Genomic DNA, 25,901 nt, shown 5'->3' with positions numbered 1-25,901 from the left:
ATACAACAATAGAACCAACAATTAAATTATGAAGTAAAATATTACTGATTAGGATAAAACGTCCCCGAGGGAAGTTCAGAAGTCACACCTGAAGTATGAAGTAAACAAAACATCTGCACCAACACCAGAAACTACAAACTACACCTTTATAACTACCTGCACTCTCTCACACACCTCGACAGTCAGCTGTAAGGACTCAGGACTGTTGAGGTGTGTACAGGTGAGCACAGGAAGTCATCATGTATTAAACACAATAAAGACAAAAGTATTGGGCCAGCTGCCCATCACACCAACAGGGACTTTAATGACGTCTCATTGTAAACACACAGACAGCTTTGCAGCTCTAACAGCTTCCACTCTTCTGTGAAGGCTTTCCACAACATGTTGGAGTGTTTCTGTGGGAATTTGTGCCCATTCATGCAGTAGAACATTTGTGAGGTCACACACTGATGTTGGACCAAAAGGCCTGGCTCACAGTCTCAAAGTTGGAAGCATAGCATTGTCCAAAATGTCTTGGTGTGCTGAAGCATTAAGGTTTCCCTTCACTGGAAGTCAGGGGCCGAGTCCAAACCCTGAGAGACAGCCCCATGAAGAGGGGCGTCTGGATACTTTTGTCTTTTGTTTCCTCTCACCTGGTTTCCTCCGCCCACCTCCTCACCTGCAGCTCATTCCCTCATCAGTCTTTCAGGCCCATGTTCAGTCAGTCCCTGTCAGCTTGTCTCGTGTGTTTTGTCCACCTCTCCAGCTTCTCTCTTCTCTTTTTACCTGACCAGCCTGCTCCTTTTCAGGTAAGTTTGATGTTTTGATGCTCAGTAAACTGACTTTATTGAATCTGATCAAAAACACAATGCAGATCATAATCAGCAACGTTCAGTGCTTCATGTGCAGCACTCGCACAGTAATGGTAATCCCCATAATCCTTTGCTGGCTATATCTACAGATGAGAGTGCTGTTATTAAAGCCCCTTATGTCCCCACCCGAGACCACCCGCTGTGCCACATCACCCGCCCGTAATCAAACTGTTCATGTCGTGACTCCAACGTAAGTATCTGTCAGGCTATAAATATATAAACAATGAATCACAGTGTGTTTTGGTGTCTTTCAGCTCATGGTTTTGGTTTTCCACCCTGCGACTTTGTTGCTTTCGTCACCGTTCAGGCTGTGACTGTTTGTTCTCGTGCTCTCGGGTGATCGTATGTCAGTGTTGTTTGCTGCCCCCAAGTGGCCAAAAACTCACTGATTCTGCTTTACCAGTTTTTTGTGGTTTTGTTTGTGTGTGTGTGTGTGTGTGTGTGTGTGTGTGTGTGTGTGTGTGTGTGTGTGTGTGTTTTGATTAGTGCACAGACATATGTGATGTCATGTTTTCCTGCCCACTTCCAGTTCCAGGGCTCCCATTTGTTGGGGTCTAGATTAGACAGGTGACCAGTTCTTACATGTAACGCCTCAAATCCCCAGGTGATGCTTGGAGACCATCAGTCCAGAACCAGACCTCAGTGCTCAGCGCCATCTTTATCATGTGTGACTTATTCAACAGTGCATTAGGAGAGTCAGACTCATCCCGAGTCCACTGACCCACAAGCCGAGTTTCAGGTGGTCCAGGTGGTGCTAAGGGCCCAGTTAGTCCTGCTAACGTGGTTTATGCTGTGAAGCATCATGTGAGCTCATTAAAAGCCTTTTTGGATGGCAAATCTTCAAAAACGAGTTCCCCTTCAGTTCCTCATTTCGTGGACTAACAGTAGAAACGGTGTAGCGCTGCGTTAAAGCCGAGTCCTCCTGAACGGACTGAGCAGCTGGAGTCCTGTGCAGATGCTGTAACATGCACTGCTTTGTAGGAGGGCAGGTTGTCATGGAGTGTGTGTGTCTGTGTGTGTGTGTGTGTGCGTGTGTGTGTGTGTGTGTGGCGGTGATGCAACATGTCCTTGTCCTCTCCTTTAACCTCACAGGGATTGTTTCTCCCCTCGTGATATTAAGCCTCAACGAGACTTTTTCATTTGTCAGCTTTTCCGCCGTTTGCCCGCGGACATCACACACGGCCTGCAGAGCTGTGAGCTGATAGGACGAGACAGGATGAGGTTAATCTGCCACAGCAGTTAATGGCTCGGCTCACCGAGACTTTATAGTGACCAGTTTACCCACAACATCCCGGATTACGTTCATTTCTCTCAGTCGCTACTGATGCTTTTAAAATTCAAGCTGCGTGCAACATCAGTGCTGATCAAATACAGTACGGTTAAAGGAGCAGTTCACCCAAAAGGGAACATTGAATTGAATCTATCTATCTATCATTCAGGCTACTCGTGCTGATGGAGAGTCAGTTGAAGTTTCTTCATCCACAAAACATTTCTGAAGCTCCATGCAGCTCATCCAGCGTTGTCTCCAGAAGCACCAGCTGATCTGAAAAGATGTTCTTTAAACCTCTGAAGTGCAGGAGCTCGAATGCCGAAGCTGTTTAATGATTGATCTGATTAACTGATTAATCGATAACTTGATCCTCTGAAAGAAAAGCACAGGTTCAATCTTCTCGGGCACGAAGATTTGCTGTACAGGTGAATACTTTTGGGTTTTGGACCGTCGAGACGTTTGACATCTCGATGTTACGGGACAACTGAAGTCAGCTTCTTCGCTCATCCAGACGGGCCTCATCTTCCTCGTGGGTCCAAACACTCGTGCTTCTGTTCTGCACTTTCTTTCCCTCAGCTGCGTCTGAGCGCGTGCAGAGGAGCGTGAGTGTGGAGGCGTGTGAGGGGCGGATCTACACCTGCGTGGGTTTGGGTTTGGTCTCCATCCGCCCTGCAGGTGTGGGTGGCAGCAAACCTGATGAAGCGGAGAGCGAAGAGACGGCAATGGACGCAGAGTCTTTGCAGAAGGATGAGTCACATTTTAAAGTGTTTGGTCCGCGTGTTGATGTGGCAGTGAGACAGCATGCAGTTACTGAGTGCAGTACTCGAGTAAAAGTACTCGCTTACTCTGCAGCTCCGTGCAGTCGGGTTAGACTTCATCACAGTGAACTGATACTAAGCTGCCTAACAGATTAAAGAGGCATCGTGTGTGTGTGTGTGTGTGTCTTTTCATGGTGTGTGTTTTCTGTGTTTCTGATGTCCTCAGGCGGTCAAAGTGTTGCATGTTGCAGACTCAGACCACAGCCAGACCTTGACCTGATCATGTGACCACAGGGTGAGGGTCTGGGCGGAGGTCACAGGAAGTCCTGTGTAGAGTTTAACACCCCCCACCCCCAACCGTCAACCTCCGTATTGTGAACAGAAGTGAGAGAAAACTCTGTGGCAGCTGAGCTCACACACACACACACACACACACACACACACACACACACACACTAAAACACAACAACATCTGTTTGTGCTTTGGGCCTGACTGACAGTTTCAAAAGAAACTCATCTCACTGAAGCACATCACTGATTTACAAAAATAGAAACTTCTGCTTTTGTCCACCGTGTGTGTGTGTGTGTGTGTGTGTGTGTGTGTGTGTGTGTGTGTGTTAGCACCATAATTTGTCTGAAGTCAGAGTTAGAAACATGATATTTGTATGTGACTCCACTGTGGACTGAGTGTGTCCTGAGAGGACTTCCTGGTCTGGAGGATTGTTTTATGTTAAAGTCAGACAGAAAGTTGACCAAACACACAAACACGTGAAGTTTAATTTAATTCAGCTGTTTGGTCTGCAGATGAAAACACTTTTATCACGGCTGAGGAGGTTAGTTTCACTGTGAGTTGATTGGTGTTGCGGTAGTGACTGATTTTTCTTCTGGCTTCACGTCACAGGAAAGACAAAAGCAACACATTTAACGTCACGGTGAACTTACTGTGGTCCTTAAAACGTAAAGCCGCGCTCAGGTGGACGTTAGCGGACTGCAACGCACCTGTCACTTCAACTTCTGTCCTCCTCACGCGCTCCTGACGCGCGGGGCTTGTCTGCTCGTGCGCCCCTGCGCGGGGCGGCGCGGGGCGGCGCGGCTGCAGCAGCGACCTGTCTCTTTAAGTTGGTGTCAAAGCCGATTAGCGCTGATCTCCGTCGTGATTCTGTTCTCACCGTCTGTTCCGCGAATCTGTTTCTGCTCTGCGCTGCCGGCGGTGCGGGACGCTTCTGCTCTGCGGCCCGGAACGACGCGCGCTCCTCGGCTGACTCTTCGCCAAACTTTGGAGCATGGAAACGTCGTGAGGCGCGTTCTCCTCTGCCCGCATTAAAGACCCGAGCTGGTGAGCTGGTGATGCGCGCTGCGCCGCGGACAACTACAACTTTTTAAACCATGGTAAGCCCGGATTACCTGCCCCTGCAGACGGACTCTGTAACCGCGCTCTCTGTGGGACGCCTCCGCTAAGAGAAGCGACAGCCCGGCAGTGCGTGATGTGATGCCCCGGATTACTGCGTGAAGTTGGCACCAGAATAAAAAGGAAACGCGGGCGAACATAAAATGCAGAAGGGCGTGCGGTACAACGAGGGCCACGCGCTCTATCTGTCGGTGGTCGCGCGTAAGGAGGGCACGAAGCGCGGCTTCCTGAGCAAGAAGACCACGGAGAACAGCCGCTGGACTGAGAAGTACTTCGCCCTCTACCAGAACGTGCTCTTCTACTTCGAGAACGACCAGAGCACGAGGCCCTCCGGGATTTACCTGCTGGAGGGATGCACGTGCGAGCGGGCACCGGCGCCCAAAGTGTCCGCCATCAGCAAGGAGCCCATGGAGAAACAGCAGGTGGGCCGAGGGGGGGTGGGGACCCAGTCTGACCCAGTCTGACCAGTTCAGGGTTTACCAGTTGAAGGGTGGAGGCTGCTGGTGGGTTCAGTTTCTGTGCAGTCGTTGCAGTCTTTACTCCACACGCGTGTTGTTGTTTGTCTTCAGCACCAACTGTGAGTCTGAACCTTCAGTTAAAGCTACCAGGAGTCCAGAATCTCAGAACCACGACCCAGAAACATGTTCAGATGTTTACTGGTGATCACTCAGTCTGACTCTTTGTTTGTTGGTCTGCGTGTAAAGTGAAGTTGTCTTTTGCAGTCTGCACAGGCAAAGTGAATCAGTGAAAACCAGTTTTTTATGGTCTACAGACACAAACGTGACGTCAGCACACTCAGAATTAAAACCTGTTCAGTGGATCGACTGATGACGAGCCTCAGCCCTCCGGTTTCTGTTGTCCAAACCGGAACTGGACTGTTGAGTCGGTTAGCTGACTGATGGGACAACAAACAGTTAATCCTGTTTGTGGCCTCGTAAACGTAAAGATTCATTTTGAAGCCTTGTAAACTTGATGTCTTTGGCTTTTGGACTGTTGGTCGGACAAAACGAGACGTTTTGAAAGGTGCTGCCCTGGACGTTCGTTGTTGTTGAACATTAAGGTTTGAAGGGAGACGAGGTTTTGTTTTTCGGACACACACGGACGTCCTTAAACACAACCTGCGATCAGCTTTCTTCTGCCTGTGATGATTGTGACAAAATGCAGATCGTTTTCAGTGATTAGTCTGCAGAATGAAGCCGAAGCCGAGGCCACTGAATGATTTCTGCCTCAAAACGAGCACAGATCTGCTGCTTCGGCCCTCTGATCCGCCGACAGGACGGATGCTGTTTCAAATTCTGTCTTTGCAGAGTATTTGCTGCACACGTCCATCATCTGCTGCCGCTGCTTTTTAAACAAGGCCCCCCGATGAGGTGGTGAAAGCGAGCGCTCATCTTAAGTGACCCACGTTCCTGTTTTCTCTGCTGCAGGACATCAAGATGTCCACTCGGTCCACGTGTTGTGTTTGAGTTTATATCACTTTGTATACATCAGCTCGGTCTGAATTCTGTCGCTCGCCAAATGTTTTCCAGCTGGCCTTCAGCGTCGTTCTGTCGGTCAGGCCAGAGTCTCCTGTCCTGAGGGGGAAAACAAATCCTCTTCCTGTTTGGGTTGCACCATGGCAGACGTGGTGCCTGGAACAGAATAGCAGAGTGGAAGCGGGCGTGGAGACGAGCGGTGTGGCTGACCAGCAGTGAGATCAATATTTACTCCACGATGAGGAGTTTCAACACAAAACGTCTCCTTCCACGTCGTTACCACATGTTGCGCTGCAGATAAGTAGTGCTTTGCTTTTCCCGAGTCCTCCAGCTGTGTGTCTCACAGTGGAGGCGCTGCAGGCTGCGCAGGACGTTCGTTTAGTGTTTCTGTCTCACTTCTTGCATATTTCAGAAGAGCGGTTTCGTTTTGCTGCCTGAACGCCGGGTCAGTCACTGCGTCCTGTGCTGACGGCGTCTCTGAAGACGGTCAGAGGACGCCGCGGCTTGGCAGCTTGGTTTTAGAGCCACCCGGAGAGGGGGGGCGCCCAGACACCCGGACACCCGCCTGCAGCTGCTGTCGACTCCCCGGTGCTGGCAAAGCTGCCGGAGCCGAGACTCGGTCAACGCCTTCTGAAGGCTGAACGAGTTCGGGGAGCGGAAGGCGGGCCGAAAAGCCCGACGCCACAGCGACACGCAGTACGAGCGTGAGAAACGGTTGTGTGAAGAGCTCAAAAGCAGCCGTCAGAAAGCTACGGCGGCCGTTGGACATGTTGGAGTCCTGCAGAAGCTGAAAACTCCCACAAACAGTCAGACGAGCGCAGCGAATCTCCTGCAGCAGAACTCGTTCATCACCAGGTTCAAAGAAATCTGAGACAACCAAAGAAACACACAACAAGCAAAAACCAGCAGAAGATGGCGGTGAGTGGATGGTCAGCGGTGTAAAACTGCTCGGCGTTGAGCATATTTCAGTGTGGACTCAGAGTCAAAGCAAATGATCTGCTGCTTACTTTGATCAATCGACTGTTGAGTGTGTGACGCAGCAGGAAATGCTCACGCTGCTTCTAGTGACGGCAGGTGTTTGGTTTGGTCCGACCAGCGGACGACCAAACGCAGCACAGATGGACGTTTGTCACAGCGTGTCACATGATGTTAGCGACCCAAACGCTTCCTGTTTGATGTCCACCTGCGAGGCCGCCGGCACCTTTTTAACAGAGCCAAGATTAGAGTGAGACAAAAGCATCAGAGAGCTTCAAAGGTGGGCAGGACGATGCATAACTCGGCTCATCTGATGTCCACTCTGCTGCATTAATTATTCAACCGGCGAATCGAATAATCGCTGACGTGACTGCGATCAGCCTATTGATCACCGCGAAGTGAACGCGTTCTGTGAGCACCAGCTCGTCCTCTGTGAGTCCGTCTTCTCGTTTACCTTTTTAAATCTGATTCACTGTTAGTCAGCAGGAGGATTTATTTATTGGTGTGCGCATGACCCGGTAAATGAGAATTCACACACTTTCCTTCCACATCAGCCCCCCCTCCCTCCCCCACGCCGAGTTAATCAGGCTGTTTGACGTGAACAGCAGAGTGATGATAAAACTGATTTACTGCCTAATGAAGCGGAGACACAAGCCTGATGTGATTTACAGGCGGATTATTGCCTCTGTTCACTCACTTGTGTCAGGGCCAAACCGCTTCCTGTTCGGTGGCACACGAGAGAAACCGGCCGTGCGCCGCCCTCGACGCCGCCCTCGGCCCCCGTCGGTCTGTGAGGTGTGGCTGATGCTGAAATGGGGATTTTATTTTTCGTGCTGGGTTCTCAGTTTCTCTCTTCAGACTGAAGTTGCGTTCAGGCCGTCCTCGCAGCCGTAAACGTCGTGTGTTTCCATGGTGACGGGGCTGACAGTCGAAGCGGCTGATGTGCTGCAGCAAGTTGCATGTGGGATAAGCTCAGAAATGGAGCCATTTAGACGTCCAGCAGATGTTTGACCAAAACGATTAATCGATCACCAAGCTGGATTAGCAGGAGCAGACGCGTTTCTGATCGTGTCCGACTGCTCGGCTCACAGAGTTTAGTGTCACTGCGTTTCAAACGTGGTGTTTAACGAGCCGAATGTTCAGGCAGGACTCGTGAAGGCGTCGGGTGGAGGCTGGCTGTGTTGCTGAGTTTGTGGCTAACGTGTGCTCAGGCTCTGGGATGCTGCTGTGCTCCACTAAGAATAGCATCCTTGCTGGTCCTTTTGCCTGCAGTCACTGTCTGAATACAGAGTCAACACACACACGCACACACACTCTGCCGGTACCTGTGCTATTTGTAGCCTACCCTTTACTGTACTGTGAGTGGGGTCTGTCTGCCTGTCTGTCTGCCTGTCTGTCTCTGAGTGCAAAGCCAAATGCCTTCATTTCTCTGCATGTGTCTTCATGCATCAGTGACTTTGCATAAGTGGTGTAAACTCGGTCTTATTGATGGCCTGAGTTTCTTTACATCAGCCTCATTAGGGAAACACATGCACCGAGTCCACTGTTGTCCTGTCAGGTTATGTAACAATAAAACAAATGAAATGAAATGCACTCGCAGCCAGAAAACACTGAACTGAACAAACAACCTCAGCCAGAGAGGAAAAGATCTGTTGGCGTCTCCTCACTTGTCCCGCCTTTTAGGGTGAAGCCAAAAATCATTTCAAATCAAAGCATTTGCAGGCAAATCAAAAGTTACAAAACTGCAGATAAAAAGTCGAGGACAGTAAAGGGAAGAACAAGGCAGCGTTGGATAAAAGAAGCCCAGTTAACTCACGGGTGCAGATCTCGTTACCACGGTGCTGGACTGGGAACCGTGTTCTGGACCTGAGGGGCGGGCGGTCGGAGATGAACCCGACACACGACCACCTCACCGAGCAGCCAGGTAACGCACACTTCATGTGTCCGGTGCAACACAACTGTAAAGTGTCCCCACTGAACCAAACTCCATTCTAAAATCAGACGTTTTACAGCAGGGCCAAACGACTCTTTTCTGACCCGCTCGGATCTGCAGGCACAAAACCGTAAACTGTTTTTTATTCTTTGATGTGCCAAATGTGATGCAGCGTCCCATTTCGTTCTCTGTTGCACCTTTTTACTGGACAGCCTTAGGTTGTCCAGTCAGTTGTAGAAACTCTGCGAAACAGTCTGAACTGCAGTGCAGCTGAGCGAGTCCATGCTGAGTTTTATTCTTCAGTTTGTGTCCTCTGTGCTGTAAGTGAAGGACGGATGAAACTTCGTCCTGCAGGTCGTGTTGTTGTTGTTGTGCACAACAGACAGATGAGATGGTTTCTGTGATTGGACGTAGTGATGCTGAGACGGGCCTTAAAGCTCCCCCTGCCTGCTTGTCTCACACGCTGTCTGTCTGTCTGTCTCTCTGCCTGCCTGTCTGTCTGTCATTGTTATCCTGGAGCTTAAAACAGGCTTGTGGCTGGGGAAGCCGCATTAGCAATGTGAGGAGCAAGTACAAGCCTCAGTGGTTATGTAAACCTCCAACCCCCAACACACGCACACACACACACACACACACACACACACACAAGCCCTTAAGCTTCTCTCTGGTCCGCAGCACACGCTAGCAAGTGTCTGTCACCCGCTTATCGTTACATCATTACTACACAGGCCGACTTTCTCCCCTGGCAGCCTGAGGTGAAAACCTGCAGTGGACTTTCAGTTTGGCCTCGACAAGCAGAAACGCACAAATAAAAAGTTTCTTCAACGGCTGAAGGTAACTCACATGTTTTTCACATGATAACTTTCTGTTCACATTCAAAATGAAGTCCCACGTACCCTCCAGCGTCTGCAGTAAACGTGTCGGTAATCATTAAAGAAGTCGTTAATGTCTGCGTGTTGCTGCCGTGCAGATTTTGGTAAAGTGTGGAGGATTAATCGTGTCTTAACTTCAGCTATGAATATGACAACAAAAGAGACAAACAACACAGGAAACAAAGAGCAGCTTTGTGAGGTCAATAGAATAAGTGAAACCGGAAGAGGACTCTGAGTCTTTGACCTGCTCGGCTCTAAACTGACAGAAAAGGAAAATAAAACCCTGCTTAGCTGTGCTTCCTACCCCAGTTAACGCACATCATCGAGGGGCCCTCAGTGGGTGGCGGCTCGATCGTGGTCGTGCAGGTAATGCATGTTTGAAGTGCTGAATAAAACACACGTCTGCGTGAGCGTTGTCGCTGTAATGTGCAGCCCAGGGAGCGGCCTCGTTCTCGTCGGCGTGTTCGGAGGATTCACATTTGCATACGTGTACTTTTTGAATTATGTACACGCTGATTATGATGTCCAAGAGTCCCTGAACAGGAAGTGGGTGTACAAGATGGATGTAGGATTAAAATGAAGTCCCTGTTGAGCCTAAGTCCTGCAGCAGGAGACATCAGTCATTTGTCCTTATCTTTAAAACGGGTCATGAAAGCTTCAGTCACGGCTGGTTTGGCTCGCTATGCAGCCATTTTACTTTTTAAATGACGGCTTGAAAATCTTGTCAATCGCAATAGAGGAAACTTGTTCTCTTCAGTCCTGTCCTTGCAGTGTGTGACTCGGGCTGCCTGGTCCGAGTTCCTGCGTCGAGTGCACACGCCGCCAGCTGAGTCAGGGAAACTTGGGGGAAGCCTGGAGTGATGATGGTGATAGCAGGCTGTGGCAAGTCGCCACAAGCTACCACTTCCTGTATGATGTTTTGGGTTTGTGATGCAGATCTGGTGTTCCTGTTGGGACCGCAGCTTTCTGACAGCTCGTGGTTAAGTCTGCCGCAGTGTGAAACTATTTCTCTGTCTGTGTTCCTGTGAAGGTGGCGTCATTTCTCCACGTTCTCCTTTAGCTGACCGAAGGCCCGTCAGAGCTGCTCATGCAAATCACTTAATCAGATCATTCGTTGTGTTTGGCGCGGCGACGCTGGAGGTGAGCTCTCGTGCCGAGACGTGACCGCTCGTCTCTGTTAATGTGCTGTGACGGGGTGGCAGGACGTGTTGCCGTGACGACGGGGTGGCCGTGTAGGTTAGAACCCCAAGGCGTCGCGGCACTCGTGGAAGACATGACCCTTTCACAGAGCCAGACTGTGGGCCGTCTGCCCAGTGAGAGACGAGCATCCTTTGAATGTGTTTTCTTCAGTATGTGGCCGACTTTAGGAGGTACACGTGGTTTTAGAGGACCTGAAGAACACAGTTGGCAAGCTTCACATTTTATTTGTTTGGTCCCAGTCTTGTGTTTTGATTGGCTGGACTGTTTATCTTTTAAAATGTGCTTATTGTTGCCTCAGCTGCCGTTAGTCCATGTTAAAGGATGAGTCACTAACGAGCACTGTGTGTATCGGTGTCTGATGTATATTATTCTTCTTGGTTTATTTTGACTCAGTCTTGCTACCCCAAATACTCATTGGAGCACCAAATGTGGGTTAATCCGCCGCTGAAAATAGTCCCCAACAACTGTGTTCCACTGGGGGAAGAAATCCTTAAAAAGATTATTTTTCTGGCGTTTCTGCTTTGTGTAGACAGTAACAGCTGTGTGTGTGTGTGTGTGTGTGTGTGTGTGTGTGTGTGTGTGTGTGTGTGTGTGTGTGTGTGTGTGGTGGGGGCGGGGTTCATGGTACACACCCACAGTAAAACTAGTAATACCGCAGTCTAGAAATACTCTAACAAGTAACAAACTGCATCCAAAGTACGAAAACACTGGCATCGAAATATTTACAATATAATATAAAATAATATAAGTACAAAATATGCAGAGATCAATAAAATCTTAACTCTTCTTTTTTATTATTTTAACAGGAACAGTACAAAAAAACAAACTCATGAAGACAAACACATGAAAAAGCGGTCATGGCATTATTCACTTATGCAAAGTTAGCTGAAAATATCCACACAGAGTATCAGAGTTAGGAGGTATCCATCCGCACACCAAGTTTTTCTCTTTTTGTAAGTGTTTTTGTAAAATCTGTGTGGTTAACGATGTGAACAAAGTTGGGCAGGTTTTCTGAAGCCACTTTTTTGTGGTGACCTTTTTTTTACTTTACTTAAATCTTTAGAAGGTGAGCATCATGTCTACTCAACCCATCAGGTAAATATCCAAGGTACGGGGATGTAAATGTTGTGCTGGTGTTAAAACTAAGAGTTTCTGATATCACAGTGGATCCGTCTTTCCCAAAAACACTGACTGACACTGACTGCTCATCTGTTTCCTGTTTGATGCAGTACTACTTCCTGGTCATCTTTGGTCACGATGGACAGAAGCCCCTGGAGCTTCGCACCGAGGAGGATTCAGACTGCAACGAGTGGGTGGAGTCCATCCAGCAGGCCAGGTGAGACAACCCCGCAGTCAGCGAAGGTCCTGCTGTTTTCTGCTGAGTGAAAACATTCCCAACAAAAAGCAAAGATTAGAGAAAAGTCCAGAAGATAAAAGCAGATTTGCGTGTCCCTCGTTAATCCTGCGACGACCCCTCAGACTTATCTGGTGACCCTGTGGAGGGGCCCGACCCCTCAGTTTGGGAACCATTGGACTAAACTGTCTCTGAAGTGTCAGAGATGTTGTACTTTTACTGCTGATGCTCCTTCCACCGCCGTCGCTTTGATCCCTGAACGCATCATTAACCGTCCTGCGTGTTCGACCTGCAGCTTCAGTTCAGCGTTCGCTTTGCTGCAGACTCAAACTGTTTCCTCGCTTTGTTTTTGTGCTGATGCACATTTGACGATTCTGTGTTTGTTTAACATCAGAGTGTGTGTGTGTGTGTGTGTGTGTGTGTTTTATGCTCGCAGCGGTTCACATTTAGGTCATACTGGTGCTGTACAGCTACGCTGGTTACATCACAGACTTGATCTCGCCACTCGACCTCTATTTCCCCTCCTCCGCTGTTCCCGTTTTCATCTGAGCGCTCGGTAGAAAACATGCCGTACATCAGACCACGTTCCTTTACCCTCGCTGTACAGACGCACGGCGTGACACGAAGCGCCCTCTTTGTGCCGTCACACCTCACCCACCTGTCCATGATCCCTTCAGTTACTCTGACATCATCATCGAGCGCGAGATCCTGATGCAGAAGTACATCCACCTGGTCCAGATCATGGAGACTGAGAAGGTCGCGGCCAATCAGCTTCGCACTCAGCTCGAGGACCAGGACACTGAGATCGAGAGGCTTAAAGCTGAGGTATGCATGAGTGCGTCCACATCCGTGTGTGCGCACAAACCCACACGCGTGCAGATCAAAGCATGCAAACGCATCTGGCGTGATGGGAAAACACTGGAGTGTGTCTCTTAAGCTAAAGCCCAGCAGGGCTCCAGTGACTCCAAGGCCACCGCTTTCCTTATCCTGCAATGAGAGGGTTGTTGTTTTGAACCTCCAAAGTGGTTTCATGAATATTTTAACCTCTGTGCCAGTATGTTCACATGGAGACTGTTGTCCTGCCAGATCGTAGTGTTGAACAAAGCCAAGGAGAGGCTGCAGCCTTACCAGAGCAACCAAGAGGAGGAAGACCCGGATATCAAAAAGATCAAAAAGGTAAATCGTTGGTTTCATGTAAAGATGCGAAGCAACGTGAGCGGAGCGATGAAAGCGACGCTTCGTGTGCTGTGGCTGTGCAGGTACAAAGCTTCATGCGTGGCTGGCTGTGCCGGAGGAAGTGGAAGATCATCGTCCAGGACTACATCTGTTCGCCTCACGCTGAGAGCATGAGGAAGAGGAACCAGATCGTCTTCAACATGGTGGAGGCCGAGACCGAGTACGTCCACCAGCTCTCCATCCTGGTCAACTGTTTCCTCAGGCCGCTGCGCATGGCCGCCAGCTCCAAGAAACCTCCCATCAGCCACGACGACGTCAGCAGCGTTTTCCTCAACAGGTGAGACCTTCTGCTCTGGTGGTTTGCGTCACAGTGAAGTCAGTGCAAATTTAGACTGAAGCCAGTTCTCCCTCTCTGCAGCGAGACCATCATGTTTCTGCACGAGATCTTCCATCAGGGGCTTAAAGCTCGGATCGCTAACTGGCCCACGCTGGTTCTGGGTGAGCACAGATCCCAGTATACATATGCATTATAACTCACCACCTCCAGCCTCCAGAGCAACAATATGGCTTCCGTAATGGCCGATCACTTTTATTTATACCACACAAAAGACTGAAGTTCTGTACAGTGAACTTCAGTCCTGAGACCCTCGAATCGAGTGACAAAAAGCCAGCCAGCAAAATGCTTTTTAACGCTTTAAAACGCTTTCTAAAAACTTCAGGAGGAGGAGGGATCCTCTCGCAGGAAGCACAGATGTGCAGTAGATGGTGAATCTAGAGAGAAAAGAGAAAAGAAATCAAAATCACAGAAGTAAACAGTTTACTCTGACTTTGTTTCCCAACGTGAACATGAAAACACACAATCCGAATAAGAATAGTTACTAGAATAATTCATCTAATGCTTCGTGAAATGTTTCAGTTTGGATCAAAGTGGTGGACTGCCGGACCAATTCTCAGTTTTGCATTTTCAGAGTGTCCTCAAACGCACCACCAAAGAGATTTTTGCAAGAGGTCACCTGTTCTTACACTAACACAGTGCGAACATCATCTCACAGAACAAACACACTGAAATGGCAAACTGAAAGTTCATCTCCTTCATACTTTCAGCTGAAGGTTCGTTATGTTGCGTTTTGTGTCCTTTCACACCCAGCCGACCTGTTCGACATCCTGCTGCCCATGCTGAACATTTACCAGGAGTTTGTGCGGAACCACCAGTACAGCCTGCAGGTCCTGGCAAACTGTAAGCAGAACAGGGACTTCGACAAGCTGCTCAAACAGTACGAGTCCAACGCTGCCTGCGAGGGCCGCATGCTGGAGACCTTCCTCACTTACCCCATGTTCCAGGTAGCGTTCACACTTCACACGACTCGTTTCAGCAGCACTTTGTGGAACACGCTCTGGGATTCACTGAGTCAGGTACCATTAAGGTCCTGCTCCTGCTGCTTCATGAATGGTGGAGTTGTCTTGGAAAGAGCATTAAGTTCCTTTACAGTCTTTTTATTTTCCACTGAGCCTCCATTTAAGCACCAGCAGGAGCTAACAGCTAAATGTATTAAGTTGTCAACATGTTTCTGACCTCCGCTGATGTTAAGAAAACAGTTTTGGCTAAAAGTCCCAGGTTCGTCTTTATTTCAGATTCCACGATACATCATCACCCTTCACGAGCTGCTGGCTCACACGCCTCATGAGCACGTGGAGCGCAAAAGTCTGGAATTCGCCAAATCCAAACTGGAGGAGCTGTCGAAGTGAGTGTGTGCACAGTTCATTGATGTGTGGTGACGGACGGCGACGATGTCTTAACGACTGACTGGTCGTGTCCTCAGGATGATGCACGACGAGGTGAGCGACACCGAGAACATCAGGAAGAATCTGGCCATAGAGAGGATGATTGTGGAGGGCTGCGACATCCTGCTGGACACGAGTCAGACCTTCGTCAGACAAGGTGAGCTTCCTCTACGTCACCCGCCTCTCCGTCTCTTTGACTCCGTCACTTTTCGCTCACTCCTGACTGTGGCTCCGTGGCCAGGCTCTCTCATCCAGCTGCCGTCCAGCAGCGAGCGGGGCGTGCTCAGTAAGGTCCGCCTGGGCTCGCTCTCGCTGAGGAAGGAGGGAGAGCGACAGTGTTTCCTGTTCACCAAACACTTCCTCATCTGTACCCGAACATCTGGAGGAAAGCTTCACCTGCTCAAGGTCGGCCCCACCTGTCCAGACTTTTACCCAAACACATCAGCGACAGCTTGGTTAGATAAGCTGTTTAACTCCTCATCATTAATTCACATGACACTGTGACAAATATGAAAGGAAACTATAAGAAACTCACCGTGTAAACTCACGTAAAACTGGAGGTGCAGCACAGCGTATGACGCCAGTGTGAGTTATTTTACACTTATTGTAAAGTCACTGATGTGCTGAGTTTCTACAAGGATATTAAGGGAATATTAAGCCCTGAATTTATAAAACTGAGGAGAAAATTCTTTTTTATGGAGGACCAAAACTGCCAAAACTAAAGAAATAAATCAGTGACTCAATAAATTGATTCAAATTGATCTTTCATCCAGTGGGTGAAAAGTTAACATCGTCACCATAATAAATCATAACTGCAAATGTAAAGAGAAACCACAAAAGAAAAAATAAATAAGTTTAGGGATGTAAATGATGCAAAAGGAAAACATAATAATAATAATTTGTATTTTATGTGTAATTTATGTGTTGAGTCATTGATTTGTTTCTGTCATGTGAACACAGCAGCACTGAATTCTGGGTAAAGATGCCAAATGCTTTTTTCCCCCCTGAACAAGTGGAACATCTCACTTGTGAGGTGGCGTTTCAGTGCTCTGTTACATCTGATCCCCCCAACAGCAAGGAGGGACCCTGTCTCTGATCGAGTGCACGCTCATTGAAGAACTGGACGCCAGCGACGAGGACTGTGAGTAATCTCGAACGCCAAATCACATCCAACCCCGATCGCGTTGCCAGCATGTGCTGCTAACTGAGGCGTGTGCCGTGTGTTTGCCCACGCAGACAACGCAGCGGGTCAGGGCTTCAGCCATCTGGAGTTCAAAATCGTGGTGGAGCCCCCTGATGGTCAGTCCTTCTCCGTCGTCCTCTTGGCTCCGTCTCGCCAAGAAAAGGCCGCGTGGACGAGCGACATCAGCCAGGTGAGTCTGGATCAGAGGTTCGCTGCGGCGATTTGAGTCGTGTGAAGCAGTTTCGTGATCCGAGATGTTCCTCTGCTCTCTGTGCCAGTGCATCGATAACATCCGCTGCAACGGCCTGATGACCAGCGTGTTCGAGGAGAACTCCAAGGTCTCTGTGCCGCACATGATCAAGTAAGAAAAGAGGACAGAAAAGGACAGTTTGACACTGAAGCAGAGACTTACAGTTAATTAGAATTACTTCATAAATGTAACTGAATATTGAATGAAGGGGCTTGGAGCTGGAAGCCACAGACAGGAAGTCAGAAAGTACTAAGAGACACTTGTTGGTTTTAGTCTTTTTGTGGTGTTTTTCGACAGGAAAATAAAATATTATTTTTCTCCAAAGGTCTGATGCTCGACTGCACAAAGACGACGTGGACATCTGCTTCAGCAAGACGCTCAACTCCTGCAAGGTCCCGCAGATCCGATATGCCAGCGTGGAGCGGCTGCTGGAGCGGCTGACGGACCTGCGATTCCTCTCCATAGACTTCCTCAACACCTTCCTCCACACGTACAGGATCTTCACCACCGCCGCCGTGGTCATCGACAAGCTGGCCGACATCTACAAGAAGCCGTTCACCTCCATACCTGTCAGGTACGCCTCACGACTTTAACGTGTTCCGCCTGGGTAGGTTTGTGAAATGGTCTGGGGTCGACGTCCATCCTCATCGTCCTTCCTCACATGTAACATGGCTGCCGACATCACCCTCATTTCTGTTCTCATTACTCACCTCCTTCCTTTCATCCGTCACCCTGCCACGCACTCCCCACCCCCTCCTTGTGCTCCTGTCACTGTCTCAGGATCGAACAGCACTCGTGTGATCGTCTGTCCATCATGTCCCTCTGTCCTGACTACAGTCTGAAGATCACGCAGCTTGCCTTGGACCAGTCCAAGTAAATACCCTCAGCAGGACTGCTCTCTCACCTGCACCTGTATTTGTCTGACACTGAGCTGCAGATCAACTCCTCTCCTTTCTCTCAGGTCTCTGGAGCTCTTCTTCGCCACCAACCAGGGCTCGTGGGGGACGGACCCCCTGAACAACAAATCCCCGAGGCTGTGCCGCAAGTTTTCCTCTCCCCCTCCTCTCTCCATCCCCTCTCGCACCTCCTCCCCCGTCCACTGCCGCAAGCTCTCCCTCAGTTCCCCGGTCAGTGGGAAAACGGGAGCCTTGGACCTGTCCACCACCCCCTCCTCCTCTGCAGCCAACTCCCCCACCTCCAGCCACAGCCCCTCCATCTCCTCTCCTCCTCCCGGCTCAACCAGGCCCCCCTCTGGCCTTTCATCCCCTCCACCCACCGCCACACGCTCTCCCAGCCTGCCCCAGGCCTCCGGAGTGTCCTCGCCGCCCCCCGTCAGCACGAAGGCCCCGCTGGACCTCAGCCGCGGTCCCAGCTCCCCAGAGCCGAGCCCAGCTGCAGGGGAGGATGTCAGCGGAGAGCTGCCTCGCCTCGACGCCTTCTGCGGGAAGCTGAGGCGCAGCATCCGCAGGGGTACGTAGCTGGAACACAAAAGCATATGATTCACCGTCTGCCGGTCTCATACGGACACCAGAACATGTGTGGGCCCACGCGTCGGAGTCGAATCACACATTCTGTTAGAGTGTTATGAAACTGTGCTTTAAAAACGGATAAATGCAGACTTTAGCTTTTCCCTTTCACTTCATTTCCAACATTAGTGCCACCTACTGACTGATATTATCCTCAGATCTGACACGTCGCTCACAGCGGCCTGCCAGCCCAAACAGACGAGGGAACGAGACACACAAATGGGTCACCCGTTACCCAACGGAGGAATAATCGTGCTCTTAGATTTGCATCTGGATACAGCTGGCAGATACAAAAACGGCACTCGCTCAGAAAATCTCTCACTACAAAGTTGAGAGATAAGTAGAGCTCTTACGTGGCAGCCAGAGTGCCTGCTAAGAGGAAAATGACATATTGAATAGGTGACATGAAAAGCCCTTCAATCACACCCGAAATGCAGCAGCTTGTGACCCAGAAGGACAAAGAAACACAGGACCAGCACACGGTGTGGCATGAACGCTCCTTCACACGCTGGGTTGTTAATTTCTTCATCCCAGCGCAGAACTTTCACGTCACACCTGAAACATTTGGTCTTCACTGTCCACAGCTGCACTAGTCAGCATTCGTTACAAACAATGGATGAGCATCAGCGCTCACTTTTCACTGCAGGACTTTGACTTGCGTCAGAGTATTTTTGCCGTGTCATGTTAGTACTTCTACTCGAGTTTGTGAATGTCTGACTTGGAACCTTCAAACGAGCGCACAGAGAAAAATAAAAGGTTTTGGGTAAGAATAGAAAAGAAAACTTTTGTTCTGTCACTTCACGGACGCCATGTTTGAGGTGTGATCTTTTCTCTGCTAACAGCTGTTCTGGAGTCAGTATCTCTGGACAAATTCATCCCTGAGTCACCAGCCAGCAGCGAGCCGGGCGACATGTCTCCCTGCCGCTCGCCTTCGACGCCGAGGCATCTCCGCTACAGACAGACAGGAGGTGCGATGTGCACACGCACGTTATTCATACCAACATCATGCGTACAGAGCAGGCGTGTGCTGCTGACCGTCCTGACGGATTTCATGCTGTTTTTTTAATGTCTCTGCTTCCCCGCAGTCACGTCAGGGGACAACTCTCGCTGCACAATGTCACCGGCTTCGGCGTTTGCGATTGCCACAGCTGCTGCGGGACATAGCAGCGCTCAGGGTGAGCACGGCAAGCCTTGTAGGTCAAAGGGCACACGACTGAAGGATGGACCTGTTGTAGATGGCTTTTTACTGCTCGCTAAATGGCCAAAAATGACCACAAAATTGTTGACCTAATTCTCTTTTCCTCCCAGGGTTTAGTAATTCTGAGAAAACCTGCGACAAAGAGTTCATCATCCGCAGAGCTGCTACCAACCGAGTCCTCAATGTGCTGCGACACTGGGTTTCTAAGCACTCCCAGGTGGGTCCCACGACAGGTGAAACGTCTCGGTGAACCCTGAAGACTCCATTAGCTGGACTTTATCGACATTATCCAAAACCTTACAGTTTCTGAACGTAAATAGAGAAAATGTTTAAGAAAATTAATAAAAAAAAGAAAAATGAGCAGTCAGCTGGATGGAAAAAAGGAAACTCTATAACATGTTGAAGAATATTAAGAAGATTTGGGCTTACACAGAGACCCCTGGTGGTTAGAGGGCACACTGCAGTCACCTATAATACATTAAACAGACCGTGTGTCCAAAACCTTCCTGCTCCTGAACATGTCGACACGGCTGTTCAGTAGCCTCAGAAGACCTGAACCAGGACAGGACACTTTGAGTCCAGCTGAAGGAGTGTGTTGTTGTGTCTGTTGTTTTCGTTGCCGTCACCCCCCGTGTGGCTCCTCTCCTGTCACTCTTCTCCCTGATGGAGGTGCTCTTTGCTCTGCATGTCTTTTCTGCCACCCAGGAAGCAGGCAGAAAGGTCAGCATCCTCCCCAGGGACACTGAAGGGACTATCCTTTCCATTTAAGATTATATAAGAAGCTATTTTTGTACCTGGATGCTGAAAAGCCCGAAAAGTGAACGTTTGTTATTTTGGTCTCATCAGTAAACAAAGTTCTGGGTCCATCTTTAAAGAAAATTAAAACCGAATTTAAAATGGGGAAGCGTTACAAAGAACATGACAGGACGTCACTGTACTACATCGTCACATACTGTTTAAAACACACCACACAGAAGCACATAATAAAATAACTTTGAAGCCATCTTGATGTCTTCTTTAATTTCCCTTTACACATAGTTACATATTATTGTAGCTGCACCTTATGTCTTTATTTCTGTTCTGTCCACATGAATTTGTAATGGGCCTGTTCAGTCAATGATGAAACTCCACCACCTGATGTAAATGTCCTCTAGGGGGCATCATTTTCATTCGTAGAACGATATGAGCTCTGGACTCTCTTCATACTTGTCGTGTTGATTGTATAGCAACAGATATTTCTGAATTAGAATAAATATGGAATCAGGCAAAAAGTCTGAAGTTTAGCAGGCCCATGTGAGTCTTTCTGCAGACATGCAGGACACCCTACATGTAATCTCTGACTGTAAATGTGTATGAACGTGTTCGTCCATCAGGACTTTGAACTGAACGGCGAGCTGAAGATGGGTGTGATCAGCCTCTTGGAAGAAGTTCTGCGAGATCCAGACCTGCTGCCACAGGAGAGGAAAGCAACAACAAACATATTAAGGTCCGCACACAAACATCATCCGTCCACCCATCCTGTACATTAAAGAAAATAAAAAGAAGCAACTTTGGCAGCCACAGCATTTCAGGTTTTCCTGTCAGTCCCAGTGAAGTTAATGGGAAGATTCAGATTTGGTTCCCACCACTAAAGCTGACTCCATTGTTACTGCCTTGATTTCTAAAAATATTAAACCGTGCATATGAAACACTGTATATCTGCATGTGAAAAGTATCTGTGAAGAGTGAAGACTGCACATGTGCACGTAATGTACATGTATGTTGTACACATGTTGCAACTGTCTTGCCCTGCAGTGCCCTTTCTCAAGAAGAACAAGATGACGCTCAGCTGAAGATTGAGGACATATTACAGATGGTCAGTATTACCAGCTGTCACTGTCACAAAGTGCTGAACAGCAGGGACTTTAATATTGATTTTGAAACTAATTTATCTCCAGAAAAGCTGTCCACTACTACACTTCATTGCGGTAAGAATAATGAAACCACCAGCTGTAAGGTAGCTACTGTGTATTGTGGTGAGTTCGGTCACAAACCCGTCTCACAGTAGGTGGATTCCCAGTATGTGGAGTTGACTTAGCGTCCGTGTGGTGCCGCAGATCTCTCAAACGACTTTTTGACAGTTCTGTGCAACGAAATGTTTGCGTTTCCAGGCAGAGTCTCCAAAGGCCGAGTGCTTTGAGTCTCTCTCGGCTATGGAGCTGGCCGAGCAGATCACACTCTTGGATCACATTGTGTTCAGGAGTATTCCCTATGAGTGAGTACTTCATCCACAGTTCAACAATATTCTGGAAAAGAAATACTCAAACAATAATTCCTTGTAGATGTATATAAACTTGACCGATAAAGCTTATGCTGATTCTGATTCTGTTCCTGATCCTGCAGGGAGTTCCTCGGTCAGGGCTGGATGAAGGTCGACAAGTCAGAGAGGACTCCGTACATTATGAAGACGAGCCAGCATTTCAACGATGTAAGACTAAATGGTCTTTTGTTTTATTGCAGATTTTCCATGATTATTCTCCATTTTCATTATTTTGTATGTCATACCTGATAAATTGAATATCTTTGGGTTTTGGACTGTTATTAATCACTTAATCATAAAACAGTCAGCAGAGCTGAAGTTGTTAAAGGGCTATGTTGATACTCATAGAATCTGGGATTACAGTAGTAACCAGTGATCTTGTCTCTCATACAAAACTGTGACAGAACTAAAACAGCTTCAACCAAAGCTGAACATAGACTGCAATAGTTTTAACAAGGTGAAAAATAAATGTTGTCTCCCTCTCACCACAGATGAGTAACCTGGTGGCATCTCAGATAATGACCCATACCGACGTTGGCTCCAGGGCCAGCTCCATAGAAAAGTGGCTAGCGGTGGCTGATATCTGTCGCTGCCTCAACAACTACAATGGAGTGCTGGAGATCACGTCTGCTCTCAACCGCAGCGCCATCTATAGGCTGAAGAAGACCTGGGCCAAAGTCTGCAAACAGGTTGGGTTTCATTCACTTAACGGTTGTTAAAGACTATTCTCTTCACAAAACCTTTATGGTAATTTTTTGTTTGTGTTCTTTAGACGAAGGCGCTCATGGACAGGCTGCAGAAGACAGTGTCCTCAGAGGGGAGGTTCAAGAATCTCAGAGAGACACTGAAAAAGTAAATAAAAAAAGAGTTTTAAATGTTTAAATACCGTCTTTAAAAAGTGTCTGATTTTTGCACTGTGTCTGTGTGTGTAGCTGCAACCCTCCATGTGTCCCATACCTGGGCATGTACCTCACTGACCTGGCTTTCATTGAGGAGGGAACACCCAACTTCACAGAGGAGGGTCTGGTTAACTTCTCTAAGATGAGGATGGTAATCTCTGCTTCATATCTTTTTATCATCCATCCTTACTAAGGGCCAGCTGACTGTTGGCTGAAGCCTCCCCTGAACGAAAGCATTTTCCAAACTCAAAAACACAACAGCAAAAGTGTAAGGAACTGAATCAACAGTATTAAACAACGTTCATCTGTTCCGCCGTTAGCTTGTCAGACTAACTAGCTTACCACATGCTGTTATAACCAATCATAATATTAAGTGTTATGTTGGTATGTGGGGTTACCTTAGCTATGTAGCTACATGCACAGCTAGCATGTCCACTGTGTCCTGTCCACGCTGTGTTTTTGTTAGCAGCTCTCTCACTAATGTTTGCATCTCTGTGTCTAAGAAACCTTATGTTAGAAAGAAATAACAGATTTTTGTTCTGTTAAAGTTGATTGTTTGCAGGTCGGTTTTTGTCTGGGACCTGTTAGCTTTAGCTTCATTCTTTTTAGCATGTAGCTATTGCGTGGATATTTATTTTACATGCTTTTTTTTTGTTCAAAAAGGACTCAGCTGGAAAACATTAAAAAGTCAGCTGGTGATATTTTCAACCAATTCAAGGGAGCTAATGTTGGCTTAATTAGCTAACAAGCTATAGGTGATAAAATCTGTGCACAGCAATGGCAAAATCAGTCATTGGTCAGAAATTAGCCTCAGATCTGCGAGCCACTGAAATCCTGCCACTGTCATCACTGTAAATGCATATGTCCAGAAACAGAAAGCTCGACAGGCGTATAAAAGTAATAAAAGGAGCAGAGCTAAGTGAACATGTGATTGCCTAAGTTGTCTATTAACTCTGGTTTCTGCACTCTCAGATTTCTCATATTATTCGGGAGATTCGTCAGTTCCAGCAAGCACCTTACAGGATAGAGCACCAACCCAAGGTGTGTCTGACAAAACGCACCTTTGCAAACCTTTCAAACGGTTGGTGCTATAAGAAGTGATTTCAGATGTGAAATGGCTTCTCTGTTGTCCCTCCTCTGCAGGTGACTCAGTTCCTCCTGGATAAGACTCTAGTGATGGATGAAGATACCCTCTATGAGCTGTCGCTGAAGATTGAACCCCGAGTACCGCCGGGCTAATGATAGTTAATACACACACACACACACAGACATGATACACACATTAAACATCAGTCATAAATTAACAACGCTTGAGATTCTTTCTTAATAAAGCAGGGGTTGTTTCATAAAACACCACCAGTTGTTGTGCTTAGGAAACTCAGGAGAAAATGTGCCTTGAATAAATATCTGATGTGTTATGTAGTAAACAAAATGAACCGTACAACACACAACTCTGCCATATGATTACACAGTGATGACTGTACAAACAACCATGTTATCTACTAAACATGGCACTAGAAAGTAACCTCTTGCTGCTATCACACTGTAAATACTGAACAATCTGCCTCTGTAGTCTTGCACATAAACTTCGTCAGATGAGTTTTACATTATTGGTACAGTATTGTTCAGAGCTGAATTAACCCGCCTATGGTTTCCCCCCAGGCCACAGGTTTGCTGTGTAGTATCATTTTCAGATTCATTTAGTTGTTTAAAGAGAACTGCATGTTGTGTTCCAATAAAAGTCAAAAAATCCCTCCACTTCCAGGTTTTCACACAGCGAGACTAAAGCGTTTGGGAACGTTGCCCACTTTGCCTGGTTGGTAATCCAGCCTTGTGTATGATATGTGTTTGTTGAGAACATTGTCATATTTAAAGATGGCAGACGGTTCTCCACTTCCTCCCACTGTACAAAAGTGAAGCCAAAATATCCCTGATACGAGCGCTGCCATCTTGTTCTGGTGACATCATTTGGAGCCAGAGTCTGTGCAGTAGTGATCAGCATTGAAGCCACAGTATTATACCTGTCTGACCCAGTCAGGACTGGTGCTAAGCTGTCAGTTATGACATTTAAAACCAAACCTGTCTAAAAAATGAACACTTGAACATACATCAGTGTGAGAAGAACCACCTTAAATGACAAACGGTCGTTGAGAAAAATTTATTTGGCGTGTACTTTGAGATTTCAGTTTGGCTCATGTCCCACCTGCTGACATGGAGGGGGAGGGGCTTATGAGCTGTACTGTAGCCAACCAGCAGGGGGCCATCCTGGCTTCACTTGTGGGGAGCTCTGAAGTCAGTGGTGGAGACACACTGGGTTTCCTAAACAATTGAAGTGCAGTTTAGATATTTTATCTATCAACATTTGCATGTTTCAGCAAACCTCTTTATGCTTTTCGCACATTCCAAATCTGAAAAATACGGTTATCACACATTTTGTTTTCTTCTTCTTCTTCTCTTGACAATCAAAAGCGTTTCCAATGCACATCATATCTTTTTAGCTTTGTATTAAACATTTTGTACACAAAACGATATGATTTTCAATTATCTTCATTTTTTCAAGAGAACTGGCCTCAAAGGTTTCTTACATGCTACAAAACCCTGCAGTTAAATATCTTTTAATGTATCACTTTTATTGTTAGTTCCTTGTCAATGTGATTATTTAAGTATATTTATACTTTAAACCTTGTTGACTGTACTAGTAAAATAGTAATATATTTGCACTATTGATTTGTAAAGAATGCCGATAGACTCTAAACTCATTCATAGCATGAATCTAGCATGACGTCGCCTCCGCCCTTCAGGTTACTTTTATCCTGTAACTGACTGTTATTGAGTTTTATTAGCTTCAATCAGTTATTTTGACCCATTCCTGACTTCAGGGGTCTTCAAATGTTTAAATACATTAGTACAAAATATCCTTACTTTTCTTATTTGTTTACTTTGAAATTCCAGTTTTGATGTTGTATTTTTCCATGCTTTTCTCTGTGTGATGTACGGATATTTACACACAATAAAAGCAAAAAATGTGAATTATGACGTAGTTGATTTTTCATGGCAACAGTAAAACATATCAGTATTTATCAGTGATCCTGGCCCTATTGGATCAGAACCAAATTATGTGGTGTTGTCTGCCCCCTACTGAATTATACAATCAAAATGTTAAATGTAACTGCTGATTGGATGTCCACTTCAATAACTTCATGAACCGTAAAACGTGACAGAAACGGGTTGTTCGGTTTTTAGTGTCCCCTGGAAACTTGTTTTGTTTAATTCATTTGTTTGTTTTTGTTTCTTCATTTGCAGCTGTCTTTTCGATTGTGTGGTTTGTCTGTGCAGCACGTCGCATAAATGTTTTCTTCAGTTCTGTTTGCGTGTCTTCCTGTGTGGCTGTGTGTTGAGCTCTCGGGGTGTGTGTGTGTGTGTGTGTGTGTGTGGTCGCAGTTGAAAATATCAAGGTCAAACTGGTCAGTGATATCGGACCCTGGGCGCTCA

At 47.4% G+C, this 25,901-nt stretch overlaps 1 protein-coding gene across 8 annotated transcripts; it reads left to right on the top strand.

Moving 5' to 3' along the window:
• The first annotated feature begins 634 nt into the window (after positions 1-634).
• On the top strand, positions 635-25,586 carry rasgrf2a (Ras protein-specific guanine nucleotide-releasing factor 2a). Of its 8 annotated transcripts, XM_046374460.1 has the most exons (30): positions 636-788; positions 941-1,041; positions 11,972-12,078; positions 12,774-12,921; positions 13,183-13,272; positions 13,356-13,609; positions 13,691-13,770; positions 14,420-14,613; positions 14,905-15,014; positions 15,093-15,211; positions 15,296-15,459; positions 16,129-16,195; positions 16,291-16,427; positions 16,516-16,598; positions 16,813-17,061; positions 17,268-17,360; positions 17,449-17,957; positions 18,856-18,981; positions 19,099-19,188; positions 19,322-19,428; positions 20,585-20,697; positions 21,006-21,066; positions 21,149-21,178; positions 21,362-21,465; positions 21,594-21,678; positions 22,002-22,199; positions 22,283-22,362; positions 22,443-22,560; positions 23,382-23,450; positions 23,553-25,565. In XM_046374460.1, the coding sequence occupies exons 4-30, from the start codon at positions 12,808-12,810 to the stop codon at positions 23,646-23,648; spliced, it is 3,540 nt and encodes a 1,179-aa protein (XP_046230416.1). In that variant the 5' UTR covers positions 636-788; positions 941-1,041; positions 11,972-12,078; positions 12,774-12,807; the 3' UTR covers positions 23,649-25,565. The 8 variants fall into 8 exon arrangements, with proteins under 8 accessions (XP_046230418.1, XP_046230417.1, XP_046230416.1 ...); XM_046374456.1 differs by lacking the exons at positions 636-788; positions 941-1,041 and adding an exon at positions 3,827-4,709 and having other exon boundaries at positions 23,553-25,577; XM_046374458.1 differs by lacking the exons at positions 636-788; positions 941-1,041; positions 17,268-17,360 and adding an exon at positions 3,826-4,709 and having other exon boundaries at positions 23,553-25,583.
• Positions 25,587-25,901: the final 315 nt, after the last annotated feature.

Source organism: Scatophagus argus, chromosome 20 (assembly GCF_020382885.2).
Source record: "Scatophagus argus isolate fScaArg1 chromosome 20, fScaArg1.pri, whole genome shotgun sequence".
In the NCBI taxonomy this organism is placed as follows: Eukaryota; Metazoa; Chordata; class Actinopteri; family Scatophagidae; genus Scatophagus; species Scatophagus argus.
The sequence above is the reverse complement of the archived record's forward strand: the minus strand, read 5'-3'. Positions and strand labels throughout refer to the sequence as shown.